The sequence below is a fragment of the Eumetopias jubatus genome, unplaced genomic scaffold (assembly GCF_037043125.1).
Source record: "Eumetopias jubatus isolate StellerSeaLion01/CBP00866 unplaced genomic scaffold, mEumJub1_p1.0 scaffold_3, whole genome shotgun sequence".
NCBI lineage: Eukaryota > Metazoa > Chordata > Mammalia > Carnivora > Otariidae > Eumetopias > Eumetopias jubatus.
The window spans coordinates 54,551,836-54,565,415 of record NW_028274809.1 but is presented as its reverse complement, the minus strand read 5'-3'; the positions used below and the strand labels follow the sequence as shown (position 1 = coordinate 54,565,415).

The following is a 13,580-nucleotide window of genomic DNA, read 5'->3' as shown; positions in this document are numbered from 1 at the left end:
CCTCAGCCTTCTTAACTGACGTGTTTCTGAAGGGGAAGAAGGAGCTTGTTAGCAACACACCTAATACTCTGACATTCACAAACACGGCCTTTTCTCCTGCTGGGTTCACAAGTGTCAAGGAATATTTTCCCGAGTCGTCGCGGGTGGAATTGGGGATGACAAGGAAGGCCATAGTGTCAACCAGATCGACTTGTCCTTTTCTGACCACGTTGTCAATACCCACTCTTCGCCAAGTGACTTTAGGAGCTGGTCTTCCTCTCACTATGGCAAATAGTCGGATAGGGCATCCCGCCCTCACTGTGACAAGTTTTCTCATACTGGCATCCAAATCAATCTCTGGAGGTTCTGCAAATGACATGAAAACCATTAGTTGACTCTTCAGGACGTGGGGAAATCATGCGAGAAGTGTGGAGTGAATGAATCCTAGGGAAAAAAAGGGTCTCACCTAGGATTTCTTTAGGCTTAATAGCATCCTTTAGTTCTGCAGGGCGCCCAATGCCAGCTTGGTTTTGAGCACACACCCTGAACTCATATTCCTGGTTTTCATCCAAGCTGGTAACAGTGAACTCCATGCGAACAAGCTGTGCTGCAGCATTGCACCGTTTCCAGCCTTCATCAGGTGATGCATCTTCTCGTTTTGGTCTCATTTCCACAACATATCCAATTATTGGCGCGCCACCATCGTACACTGGTTTTCCCCATCCAAGAGTTATGGAACTTTTGGTTGTGTCGACCACTTTGAGATTGGTTGGTGGACCAGGTGGTTCTGAAAATAATAAATATATAAGGATGAATTTACCTGTCATTAACTCCTCCTGGTGATATTCCAATGTGTAGTTTATTTTATAAAGCAGTCCATTCTCAGTTAATCAAAGATAGGACATTCATCGTCTCAATCACTGAGTCCTTATTTTCCTTCATAAATTTAGAATCTACTGTTGTTTGTCCATTTTAGGTGATTTGGTAAAAGATCTATTTGGAAAAATACTGGCTAAATACTGAACCAGTAAAAAATACTGGTTTTGATGGCATGGACTTATTTGTCTAATACCTCTGTGCTTGAGATTAAGAATTGGTGTGATATCAGAAAAAGCAAGAACATCATACCTATGGGGTCTTTTGCCACCACTGGCCTTGAGGGCAAGCTTGGTTCTCCAATTCCAATTTCATTTTCTGCCTTGACACGGAACTGATATTCATGTCCTGGGAGGAGGTTCTGTACTTTGAGACGTCTTTCGGGGATTGCACTCTTGTTAACAGGGACCCATCGTACTGAATGTTTCTCCTTTTTCTCCAAAAAGTATCCTGTGATGGATTTTCCACCATCATATTCGGGTGGATTCCACACCACAGTCATCTCTTCTTTGCTTACTTTGGTGACTTCTGGGGGATCCGGGCGACCAGGTCTGTCATATTTGGTTTTTGCAATGACTGGTTTACTTTCTGTTGGAGGCCCTGTGCCTATTTTATTTTCTGCACGGACTCTGAAAATATATTCGTTTCCTTCTATGAGACGTGTTACTGTAGCACCAGGTGTTAAGACATTAGCAGAATAGGTAGACCAAACCATTCGCTTACTCTCACATTTTTCTAGAATATAATTTTGGATTTCACAGCCACCGTCATCCTCTGGTGGATCCCAGCGAATAGTACAGCGATCACTGGACACATCAACAATTTTCAGATTTCTTACAGGACCAGGCTTATCTAAAACATTGACAGTGGCATAGGCCACAAAACTCCCAGCCGTGTTAGTTGCTGTAATTACATATTTACCGCCATCACTTCGCTTTGCTTTAGAAAGAGAAAATTTGGATGAATCAGCACTGGTATCAATCTTGACCCTTGGTGATCTTGTTAAGTCTGTAGCATCTTTGTCCTTGGTCCATAAAACTTCTGGGAATGGTTTGCCTCTAACACCTGCCTCAAGTCTAATGGTGTCCCCTGCTTTAACCGTTAGCACACCACTTAATTTCAGATCAAGTACTGGTTTCTGTAAGTCTTCCTTCACAACAACTTCCTCTGTCTTCACCCAGTCACTTTCCCCCCCTTCATTCTTTGTTTGCACTCTGAACTCATAAATCTGGTTTTCAACACATCTGTCAACCATGTATTGGGTTTCTTTAATGCTTCCTTTATGTACTCTTTCCCATTCATCAGAGCCCTTCAGCCTCCTCTCAACGTGATAGGACAGATTTGGGCTACCACCATCATAATCAGGCCGCCGCCACTTGAGATAGACAAATGTCTTTCCTTTATCTGCAATGTGAAGGTTTTCGGGCTCACCTGGTCTATCAATAGGGTTAATAGCCAGAATTGGAGTTTTTGTTTCAACGGTTGGACCAACACCTACTTTATTCTCTGCACAAACTCGGAAATAGTATTCATTGTTGGCTAAGAGGTTGGCCTTAATTAATCGCTTAGTGGCATCTGAAGCAACAATTGACCAGCCTTTCTGGTTTGGTTTGCGATACTCCACTATGAAATTTGTTATTTCTGAGCCACCATTATCTAGTGGGTTTTCCCAAGAAATTGTACAGTTCTCTTTGGTTACATTGCTAACCCTTAAATTCTGGCAAGGCCCAGGTCTGTCAAGAACATTAACAATGGCAGAACCTTGGGCATGCCCACTGGTATTCTTAGCTGAGATAATATACTTGCCATGATCAGTTCTAACAGCTTCTTTAATTTGTAACTCAACACGAGGTAGATCATGAATTATGTCAACCCGCTTTTCTCGGACCAATACTTTGCCTTCCTTGGACCAAGTTATGTCTGGATCAGGTCTGCCTCTGACTCGAGCAAGAATGCGGATAGTTTGGCCCACTCTAACGGTAATAACATCACGACAAGTAACATCAAGTTCTACTTCTGGAGGATGAAGGATGTCTTTTGCAATCACAGATTCTGCTAGTTCTCTTGGCTCTCCCTCTCCCACAATATTAGCTGCCTTTATACGGAATCTGTACTCATTTCCTTCAATTAGTCCAGGTACCCTAAAGGCACACTGCCTAATGAGTTCATCTTTATTAATCCTATTCCACTGTGTTGTACCAGGTTTCTGACATTCCACTACGTAGCCTAGAATGGGGCTACCACCATCGCTGAGAGGCTTTGTCCACACCAAGTCAGCTGTTTCTTTGGTCTTGTCTTTCAGTTTAGGATTAATAGGTGGTCCAGGTGGTTTGATGGGCCGGCAAGCTTTTATTGGGTCAGAACTTGGTGATGGATTGCTTAGTCCTGCAAGATTTTCAGCAAAAACCCTAAACTCATATGTATTTCCCTCATATAGTCCAGTCACTCTAAACTTCAGGTCAGCTATGGGGGTTTTGTTGACTCTCACCCATTTGCCAGTTATTTCTCGACGTTCCACATAGTAACCAGTTATTGGACTGCCACCATCAGATTTTGGCAGAGTCCAAGACACAGTTGCAGCATTTTCAGTAATGTCAGTAACCACTGGTTTACCAGGAGGAGATGGAGGACTAAACTTATGTTTAGCAACAGTAGGTACAGAGTCAAGGGGAGGACCAACACCCATCTTATTCTCTGCTCTGACTCGGAAAATATATTCACAGCCTTTTTGCAGATGTGGGATTTTCAGCTTTGTTTTACTGCTTCCTGATGAGACAACACCCCATGTGCCTTTCCTTGTATCTTGTTTCTCAACAATATAATTTATCACAGGGCTTCCTCCATCATCCTTAGGTGGCTGCCATGAGATAGTCATATAGTCAGGGGTAACGTCCAGAATATTAATAGGACCTGTTGGCGGACCAGGAACATCAAGAACAGTAAGATGTACAGCTAGTGTTTTGGTGCCAGCTGCATTGGAAACTGTGATTTGGTATTCCCCAGTGTCTCTCCTTAAGCAGTTCTTAATGGTAAGTACTGATGAGAAGCTGTCAGTTTCAACCGTGTAGTGTTCATCTGTTTTGATCTCACTCCCATCGGTTGTCCACTTGGCAGTGGGAATGGGTACACCTCTTATGATGGCAGGGAACCTGACTGTAGTTCCAGCTTTTACCACAAGGCCTTCAATTAATTTCACATCTAGCTCCACGGATGGAGGCACTGGAAAGTGAACATGAGAAAATTAGATGTTGATTTTCACAGTATGAATAGTCACAAGATGAATTTTAAAAAGAAAGAAAATAATAATGCCAGTCCAAAATTTACCTAGTTTTTCTTGACATTCTATTGGGATAGTTGTGTCAGGGAGACTAAGACCCACAATATTTTCAGCTTTTACACGAAATCTATAGGTCTTCCCTTGTTGTAGTCCGGTAACAACACACTCTAAGTTTGTCACAGTCTTGAACTTAATCCAGTCTTCAGTGCCCTCTTCTTGATACTCCACCAAATACCCAGTGATTGGAGAGCCACCATCACGATCAGGCTTATTCCAAACAAGGGAGACTTCAGTCTTGTCGACATCTACATGGTGTAAGTTTTTGGGTGGCCCTGGGGGATCTTTTCAAAAGAAGAAGTTATGATGAATGAATAATATTCTCAAAGGCAGAGAAAACCTTTGTATCCAGAGAAAGCAACTTACGTAGAGGATCCAGAGCCTTGATGGGTTTAGGTGTTTCAACAAAAGGACCTCGTCCATACTGGTTCTCAGCAGCTACCCGGAAGAGGTACTGATTGCCTTCAGTAAGGTGTTTAGCCATGTGACTCTTTTTCTTGGATGTAGCTGAAAGAGGTGACCACTGGGCGCTGGCAACATCTCTCCTTTCAACCACATAATTTGTAATAACAGAACCACCATCATCCAGTGGTTCCTTCCAAGTAAGGTAACAAGAATCTTTCCTAATTTCACTGACTTCCAGATCTCTGGGTGGCCCCGGCTTATCTGAAATTGTTAAATAATGAAGTTATAATAAGTGATTTAACCCAGTAACAGCTCAAAATGTATCACAATTTATTTTTCAATATGTTATTACATTAAATATGTAAGAAGATTCGCACCTAATACGAGGACTTTTACTGAGACTGTTTTTGAACCAGCTGGATTCTCCACTGTTAAAGAATAAATTCCACCATCTTCATGGGCAGCGTTAGGAATTTCAAGTTTGCTACCAACTGGAGTAACATCAATTCTTGCTTTAGTCGGAGCCTCTCTGTCTCCTTTTTTCCAAGTTACTTTTGGGAATGGCACTCCTTTGATGACGGCACTAAGTCTTAGAGTATCACCAACTTTTATGTGTTGTTCTCTTGCCATGTTGGCATCAAGAATCAACTCAGGGGGTTCTGGAATAAAGCAAATAGTACTTTCAGATTTGATTTGTTCATGTATTTTACAAGGAAGCATATACAATGAGACACCTATCTTCTCTGCTATTATAGCTGAGAAGATTTTACTCACCAAGTCTGTCTTTTACCAGCACCGGCTCGGGAACATAAGCTGGATCTGATTCACCAGCTTCGTTGACTGCCATTACTCTGAACTTATAGGTTTGACCATCCCGAAGACCGGTAACTTTATATTTAGTTTCAGGACATGACTCAGGAGTGTGATTAGCTCTCTTCCACTCTTCATCTCCAACTTTCTGGTACTCAACGATATAACCCAGAATCTTGCTCCCGCCATCATGACGTGGTGGCTGCCAGGTTAGATCAACTGAATTGCATGTTGTATCAATTGCTTCAGGATTAACAGGTGGACTTGGTTTAGCTATGTAATAAAAGAAAAAAAAAAGGAGTTGGAACATAGCCGAAAACAAAGTCGGATAATGTGAAAACCAAATGAATGCTTTAATACCATACCAATTGGATCTTTAGCAAAGACTGGTTTGGATGGTGGGCTTGGGTCTCCAATTCCAATTTCGTTTTCTGCAGCAACCCGGAATTCATACTGACACCCTTCTAGAAGATCAGGAACCTTGAATTTAGTGTACGGATGGATGGGCTCTTTGGTAACTCTAGCCCATCGTTTAGACATAGTTTCCCTCTTTTCCAGGATGTAGTTTGTGATGGGCTTTCCTCCATCATTTGGCTTGTTCCAGGTTACTAATGCAGAGTCTTTGGTAACTTCTGTAACAATTGGCTGCTCAGGTGCATCAGGAACCCCTACAACAAACATTAGCAGAGTGTATTAGAAATGTAATTTTTCCTATTAACAATATTCAACATTGAATCACTAAAAAGAAATGTAATGCATACTGAAACGATCTTTGGCTTTCATTGAATCAGACACCAGAGGATCACTTATTCCATACACGTTTTCAGCATATATCCGGAAAATATAATCTTTTCCTTCAAGAAGTTTAGAAACTTTGCATGTGGTTTTAGCACTTGCAGATGTCACAGGCATCCAAATGTCTTTGCCCACTTCCTTCTTCTCAATAATGTAATTGGTAATTTCACTGCCTCCGTCATCTAAAGGTGGCTTCCAAGAGATAACCATGTAATCTTTGGTCACCTCCTCAAAAATAACCGGTCCTACTGGTGGTCCAGGACGGTCTGCAGAAAAAAAAAAAAAAATCACAGCCCAAAATGTTATTTCCCCTTCTGCTTTGGAAAGAACAGAATATCTCTTCTTCTTGCTAAATGATACTTACCAACAACATTGACTTGACAGAAACCTTTCCTAGAACCTGTACTGTTCTCCACAACCACAGAGTATTTGCCAGTATCTGAACGTTTGGCCTTGATCTTCTCTAGAGCAAGTGTTGTTGGAGTGGTCTTTATGTGAGTGCGATCATCTTCTAGCACATCAGCTTCATCTTTGAACCAAGTAATTTTAGGCTTTGGTTTGCCTGAGTAACGGCCAGTGAGGGCAAAAGCTTCACCAACCCGAACTGTGAGCCTATCTCTGAAGTCGAGGTCAAGTGTTGGAGGAGCTGAAATTTTAATTATAAAGGCAAGTCAGTTTTACTCATGTCTTATGGCAAATCTGTGAGTGTACAAGTTTTCAAAGTATGAATTGCTTTAGACACATACCCAGGTCATCCTTGCAAGTGATTGGCTTGGTACAAAATGATGGTTTGCCTTGTCCAACAATATTCACAGCACTGACACGGTACTCATAGGTATCACCTTCTTTTAAGCCTTTAACAGTGTATTTTCTGCTAAGCAAGTTGTCCTTTGTAACCTTGTGGAACTTCTCAGTTCCAATGAGTCGGCTTTCTAGGACATAGTTAATAATTTCTGATCCACCATCATACTTAGGAGGATTCCAAGTCAGAGTAACAGAATCTTTAGTAACTTCTTTGACTTCCAGGTCTTCAGGACGCTCTGGTACAGCTGCAAGTGAAATACAGAATTACAGTGAAAAAAAATGTCATGTTAAAAATGTAGTAAATCATAGTAAATGATACTTTTGGAGGACTGCATGTAAACATTAAATTATTTGCTTTGATAAGTAATAGAAGGCTCTCACCATAGAACTATTAGAGTTAAAACGGACACAATCCAGTGTAATTTCCTCTCATAAATGAGGAAAAAGAGGTTTGTTGAGGCCAAATCATTTAAGAAAGTTCTCCAGAGCTAGGTAAATACTTCATATTCATGACATTAAGTGCGAAATTAAAAAAAAATAGTGTAGTATAAATGGAAGGATTTGAAGAATCTATATTCCCAAAATGTCTTTCACAATCGCATTCAAACCCTACCAACATCAGATTCAGCATTTGTCTGCTGAATGCTTGTCAAAGGAATGAAATGTTTGGAGCCTAAACACATATTTTGTCACCATCCTCTTTTACTAAATGAGTGAAGATCTGATTTAGGATGAAATTGTTTTAAATTGTGCTTACTTATTGGATCTCTGATGACAAGTGCAGTTGGTGTCTCAGTAAATGGGCCTATGCCAACACTGTTTTCGGCTGCAATTCGGAAAAAGTAGGCTTTTCCTTGAATGAGACCTTGGACAGTAGCATTTTGCCGGGTAACTGTATATGTCACTGGGGTCCATGCTTTGCGGTCAGATTCACGCTTCTCAATGACATAATTGGTGATTGGAGAGCCTCCATCATCATCTGGAGAAAACCATGTCAGTTTGCAGGAGTCATTGGTTAGGTTGTGAGCCTGGAATGGTATTCCAACAGGACCTGGCACGTCTGGAAATAAGAGGAAATAATTTCTAGTTGTTTGTTTTCAGTTAACAGTAGGGCTCAATATTTGTTACCCTCTGTTTTTAAAAAGGAGACGAAAATGTTACAAATAAGATTTTGTGTTTATTGATTTTTGCTTCCCCACGGTATTTATATTCAACCATATTTTTAAATGAAGTACGTTTATAGTAATTACTGGTTGCCAGTGTTTTAGTAGAAGCTAAAGGAAGAGTAATGTGTGCCTGTGTGTGTATGTATAACATATGGGTATTTATATATGTATATTTATACTTTTTTTTTTGGTAATTTGTAAGATAGGAGGGAGGTGCTGGAAAGAGAAGGCACAGAAGGAGACAGGAGAAGGGGTGGCATGGCTACTTTCCGTATCTAGTTTACTCTCCAGAGAGGAAAGGGAGGGAGAGCTTTTTCTAGGTGACTAGTAAATCAGTAAGTAGCACAGGAGTTCCCAAATCTCAGAAGGACCTTTGAGACGGTTGGAATTCAACCTTGAAAGGGTACTGGTTCTCAAGATAAAATAACAGGTGTTTAGGAGCTTGAAACTAACCTAAAAGCTTGTAGGACTATTGGTCAATGAGATCTTTTTCTTCATGCCATTTTCATTAATGAAAACATAACACATTTACATAACATTAATTATGTTCAATAGAGAACCAGTTATTTTTCACATAAAAACTCATTGTTTGGAGTTTGCTTGAGAGAGAAATCTGAGTGGGAGGACTTCACCTCTATATTCAGTGACTAGAAATGTAATATTGATAATCAAATATGATGCTTTTCAATTAGAATACTGAAACCCTTCACAGAGATTTTTGCTTTATTATAATTAGCAAAGAAGGATACACTGCCATGATGTGAAATTGATCAACCTTAGTAAATTATTAGATATTCATGTACATTTGCAGGAACGTTGCTTTTATGAAAACTATATAAAACATAGTAAGTGTTAATGGTGGTGTGTTATGTAAAAAGGCAATATACAAAACTATAGGAGTACAACAATATAAAATATGTACAAGACAAAGAGGAAAGATATTTAAATGTGGTCAGTGGGATTGTGGGTGATTTTTCTTTTTTTTTATTATGTTCTGTTATTTTCCAAAATATTTGTAACAGTTTTATTATAACATAGCTTTGCTGTAGATGAAGTAAAAATGTTATTTTTAAAAGCTGCATGGACAAATTAAAGGTATTTACCTAGTACATCAACAATAATGGTCTTCTTTCTTTCTCCCCCTGCATTTTTGGCAAGAAGAGAATAGACACCTTGGTGGCTCCTCTGGCAATTCTTGATGACCATGGAGGAGCTAATGGCTGTGGTCTCAATGGTAGCTTCTTGAGGTAATGCTCTTTCATTCATGTTCCAGGTGACAGTTGGAGGAGGTTTTCCAGACACATACGCGATGATCCGGATCACCCCTCCAGCATGGACCACAATTCTGTCTCTGACGCTGGCATCTAGCTGAAGGTCAGGTGACACTGGAACACAATTGAAAATTACAAATGTGGTTTTCATTCCCAATCCAAAGCACAAATATGGATAAAATAACAGAAGAGTGAATAATTACCAATTCTGTCCTTCATTTCAATGACATCTGTGACTTCTCCAGGTTCTCCAATGCCAGCAATGTTGACTGCTCTAACTCTGAATTTGTAGAAAGCTCCTTCTTTTAACCCTGTCACAACAAGCTTTGTTCCTCTCACTTCTTTATCTTTACCCTAGGGGAGGATCACATGCATTCAGTTCTTTGTAGCTTCTTGTTTTAATGGCTTTCTAAAGTATAACCAACAGCATATTTAACTACTCTGTTTGGGAAAACTGTTGCCAGATTAGGTTTTGGGGATCAGATATTACAGGTAAACACTGAATGAAAGGTCTTGCCAGGAATTGTGTTTTTAATAACGGCAATATAACTTAACTTTCGATTGAATTTTTGACATAACAGATATTTGAATTATCAGTTGTAATTGTTTTTTTCTGATTTCTTAATAAAAATACAAATAGAAATTAATGGAATTCAGAATAACAGCTACACTTTTAGCTTATTTATAATATATTTCCATAATGCCAAGAGTTAGCTACCTGTTCCCATTCTTCTTTTCCTTCTTCTTTATATTCAACGATGTATCCAGTTACTTTGGATCCACCATCTTTTAGTGGGGGAGACCACTCCAGATCCACAGACGATTTAGTCCAATCTGTGACTTTGGGAATGGGAGGACCAGGAGGGGCTGGAAAGAACCAGTATACATTCGTATTCTTGACTTTTCCATGGCACTTTGCAGGGGTGGGGGTGGGTGGAAGGGGAGAAGGAATGGTTTCAAGGCTTACCAATTGGATCTCTAGCAGTCACTGGGTCTGATGGCAGACTTGCAGGACCCACACCAGCAGCATTGATGGCATACACACGGAACTGATAATCAGAACCTTCGATAAGACCAGTCACTTTATAAGAAACACCCAAAGTCATGGCTTTGATAGGATCTCGGTTAACTCTCTTCCATCTCTTTGAAGTGGTGTCTTTCATTTCTAGCCAGTATCCTGTCACAGGAGAGCCTCCATCATATTCTGGCTCTTCCCAGTTGACAGTCATGGAGTTGCGAGTCACGCTGCTAACTGTTGGTTTATCTGGTGCTCCAGGGACAGCTATGGAAAAGAAATCACATTGATTTCTAAGAAATTATGAAAAACAACAGATAAGAGTGATTTTATATGTAAAACATAGTCCTACTTACAGAAGAGGTTTCTTGCTGTTTCAGGTTCACTGTCAAGAGGTTCCCCAATGCCAAATTTGTTCTGGGCCATGATTCGGAATACATATTCGTGGCCTTCTAGCAATTTGGGAATTGTGTACGTGCACTCTTTAGGTTCACTGGAGACACGCACCCATGTCTTCCTGTTAGCCTCTCTCTTCTCAATTACATAGTTTGTAATCTTAGACCCTCCATCATCCAAAGGTGGAAGCCAAGATAATGTCATTTGATCTGCTGAAATAGATTCAAACTTTATTGGTCCCACTGGAGGGCCAGGACGACCTAAAATGGTTTTAAAAAGGAAAAAAAAATATTAGAAGAATGGTTTTAAGCCAAATAATATATTTAGGAACAGAAAAACATGTAGTTTTAATGAAGCCATGCTATCTTTACCGAGGACATTCAGTCTCATCTCCTTTGATGCTGTTCCCAGATTATTCACAGCTGTGATGGTATATAAGCCAGTGTCACTCCTGCGAGACTGTGGAATAACTAAGGTGCAAGTATCATCCACTACCAGTTTGTTGACGTGGGTGTCATAGAGAACAGGTTCTTTGTTGTCAGGCTTCCTAGGAGGAGCTTTGAACCAGGTCAGTGTCGGGAATGGCACACCTTTAATTTTGGCCACAATGTTAACGTCGGTTCCTTCTTCAACCTCCATGAATTCTTTTAGCTCAATTGATGGTGGGCCTAGATTATTTAAAAGAAAAAATAGGTGGTCACTAGTGACAGAAAGTAGAATTTACAGTGCCTATAAAGCTATTTGTATCTACTGTAGGCAGGCTTCATAGCCCAGCCCAATATAAAGAACAGATTTGACTTTATACCAGTTTGGAGAGCAGGTATATGTAGTCATCATCCTTTATTGGACCTACATGTGGCTATGTAATCAGCTATTGCCTCTCTCTTACCTGATGTTTTTACTGCATGTAGATACTGAAAAAGGGCAGAGAGAAGTGAAGATTGTAGTAGCTTAGGCTTAGGAGTTCTTTCATGTATTCCCATTAATATATATGCATATTTCCTTAAATATGCAGAGTTATGAGAAGACTTCCTATTTTTATTCTGAGAGAACTCCCTTTCTAAGAAATATAACTGCTAGTAGAGGCAAAGCAACTTTCCCTTTTTCCATGAATCTAGTAGAAGAATATGCAAAGAGGGTAGTGACTACAACCCTCCCAATTTTAGAAGAACTGAACAAACACACAGCAATAGGGATGATAACAATAATAGAGGAAGAATTATTACCATATTTGTCTATTTAGATTTATCTATTAAAATGGATATATCTTTTTCTTAGAGAAAAAGAAACTTGATTGTGAAGGTAAGTGGGTCTCAGAAGTTGCTAAGCAAATAACTGCTTACTTTCTTTCCCTTTTGAGGATCATACAGAAAATTATAGTAAGGAAATTCCAAACAGCATCTCCTTCAAATAAGGGAAAGGTAATACGATAATTCTGTAGAAGTTGAGGGAATGAGCGATTAATATGCCCGTGTTCACACTCAACTCACAGTAACCTCCTGATGTACAGATATTTCTCTTTTTACTTTGGACTAATATTAAATTTCTAGGAAAGCATTCCTAAAGAGAACATTCTCAGTTAATATGCTGGGACTTACATGTCTGGTCTTTGACAGTCACTGGGCCCACAGTGGCTGAAGGTTTGCTGATTCCTGCAATGTTGACAGCCTTGACTCTGAATTCATATTCACCACCCTCAATGAGGTCTTCAACAGTAAATTCTAGTTCTTCCACATCACGCTTATTGCACTGTTTCCATGCCTCTTTCTTTTTCCCAGTAGGGTCCCATGCAAGGCACTCAACAATATAGTGGGTGACAGGGGAGCCCCCATCATTCTTTGGGGGTTTCCATGATAGGTGTACTGTGTTCTTTGTTATGAGGCCAATCTTGAGTTTAATGGGGGGATCAGGAGGATCTTTAAAAATAGGTAAAGGAAGGATTAAGAATTGTTTGTAATAATATATTTCAAATTTGAGAAACTATTTTAATCTCAGATTTAAAAAAACTTACATATTGGATCTCTGGCCGTGGTCCTCTGAACGGTTTCCGCAGGCGCACCTACACCGAAACGGTTTTCTGCACGCACACGGAAGAAATACTGCTGTTCAGAGATGAGATCAGGAACCACAAATGTGGTGCTTCCACAGTTTGGATTGACTTTAGTCCAGGCTTTTCCATCAATAGTCTTCTTCTCTATAACATAACCTTTGATTCTGTCTCCTCCATCATCATCTGGCATCTTCCATGTGAGTCTGCAACTACCCCTTGTGATGTCACTGACTTTCAGATCTTTGGGTGGTCCTGGTACATCTGTTGGATGCAAGTCACCATATAAACAATATCACTTTGTTTAAAATAATTTGTTCTTTGTGGTCACTTTTAAAGTCTCTCTTACCCATGACTTTGACTCTGCAATGTGCTGTCTTCTGTCCTGCTTTATTCTTGGCTGTGATGCTGTATTTACCCGAGTGAGATCGTTTGCATTCCGGAATTATAATTACTGATGAGTTTTCAGCAGTCTCCAGCTATACAAAGAAAACAGTAGTCATACATCAGATGCGATAAGAGCAGTACCACAGTCAACTATGTTCTGAATCACTTCAATTTTTTCTTTTTACCTGTGCATCCTCGGGTATATCATGAACTCCATCCTGTTAGAAAAGATCATTTGTAGTGTTAATATTCCTTAGAGTGATTCAGTGGGAGACCCAGAAAATTATATTTTTCT

The 13,580-nt window shown here is 39.9% G+C and overlaps 1 protein-coding gene and 1 long non-coding RNA gene across 3 annotated transcripts in view; one reads left to right on the top strand and one right to left on the bottom strand.

The window, feature by feature from the left end:
* Window positions 1-13,580, bottom strand: part of TTN (titin) — a 268,068-nt gene that overhangs the window by 59,318 nt on the left and 195,170 nt on the right. Inside the window, 22 exon segments of the mRNA XM_028121746.2 lie at window positions 61-345; window positions 446-766; window positions 1,108-4,074; window positions 4,180-4,473; window positions 4,556-4,855; window positions 4,972-5,253; window positions 5,369-5,677; window positions 5,770-6,072; window positions 6,166-6,465; window positions 6,564-6,845; window positions 6,946-7,248; window positions 7,761-8,063; window positions 9,273-9,554; window positions 9,644-9,794; window positions 10,159-10,307; window positions 10,408-10,722; window positions 10,812-11,111; window positions 11,223-11,519; window positions 12,450-12,767; window positions 12,863-13,162; window positions 13,248-13,377; window positions 13,471-13,503. Coding sequence (XP_027977547.2) covers window positions 61-345; window positions 446-766; window positions 1,108-4,074; window positions 4,180-4,473; window positions 4,556-4,855; window positions 4,972-5,253; window positions 5,369-5,677; window positions 5,770-6,072; window positions 6,166-6,465; window positions 6,564-6,845; window positions 6,946-7,248; window positions 7,761-8,063; window positions 9,273-9,554; window positions 9,644-9,794; window positions 10,159-10,307; window positions 10,408-10,722; window positions 10,812-11,111; window positions 11,223-11,519; window positions 12,450-12,767; window positions 12,863-13,162; window positions 13,248-13,377; window positions 13,471-13,503 — 8,524 coding nt within the window.
* The window catches only part of LOC114223053 (uncharacterized), an 87,871-nt gene that overhangs the window by 63,909 nt on the left and 10,382 nt on the right, over window positions 1-13,580 (top strand). For both annotated transcript variants that reach the window (XR_015767862.1, XR_003612047.2), the window contains exon 3: window positions 9,443-9,543. This is a non-coding gene — a long non-coding RNA (uncharacterized LOC114223053). The remainder of the gene's footprint in view (window positions 1-9,442; window positions 9,544-13,580) is intronic.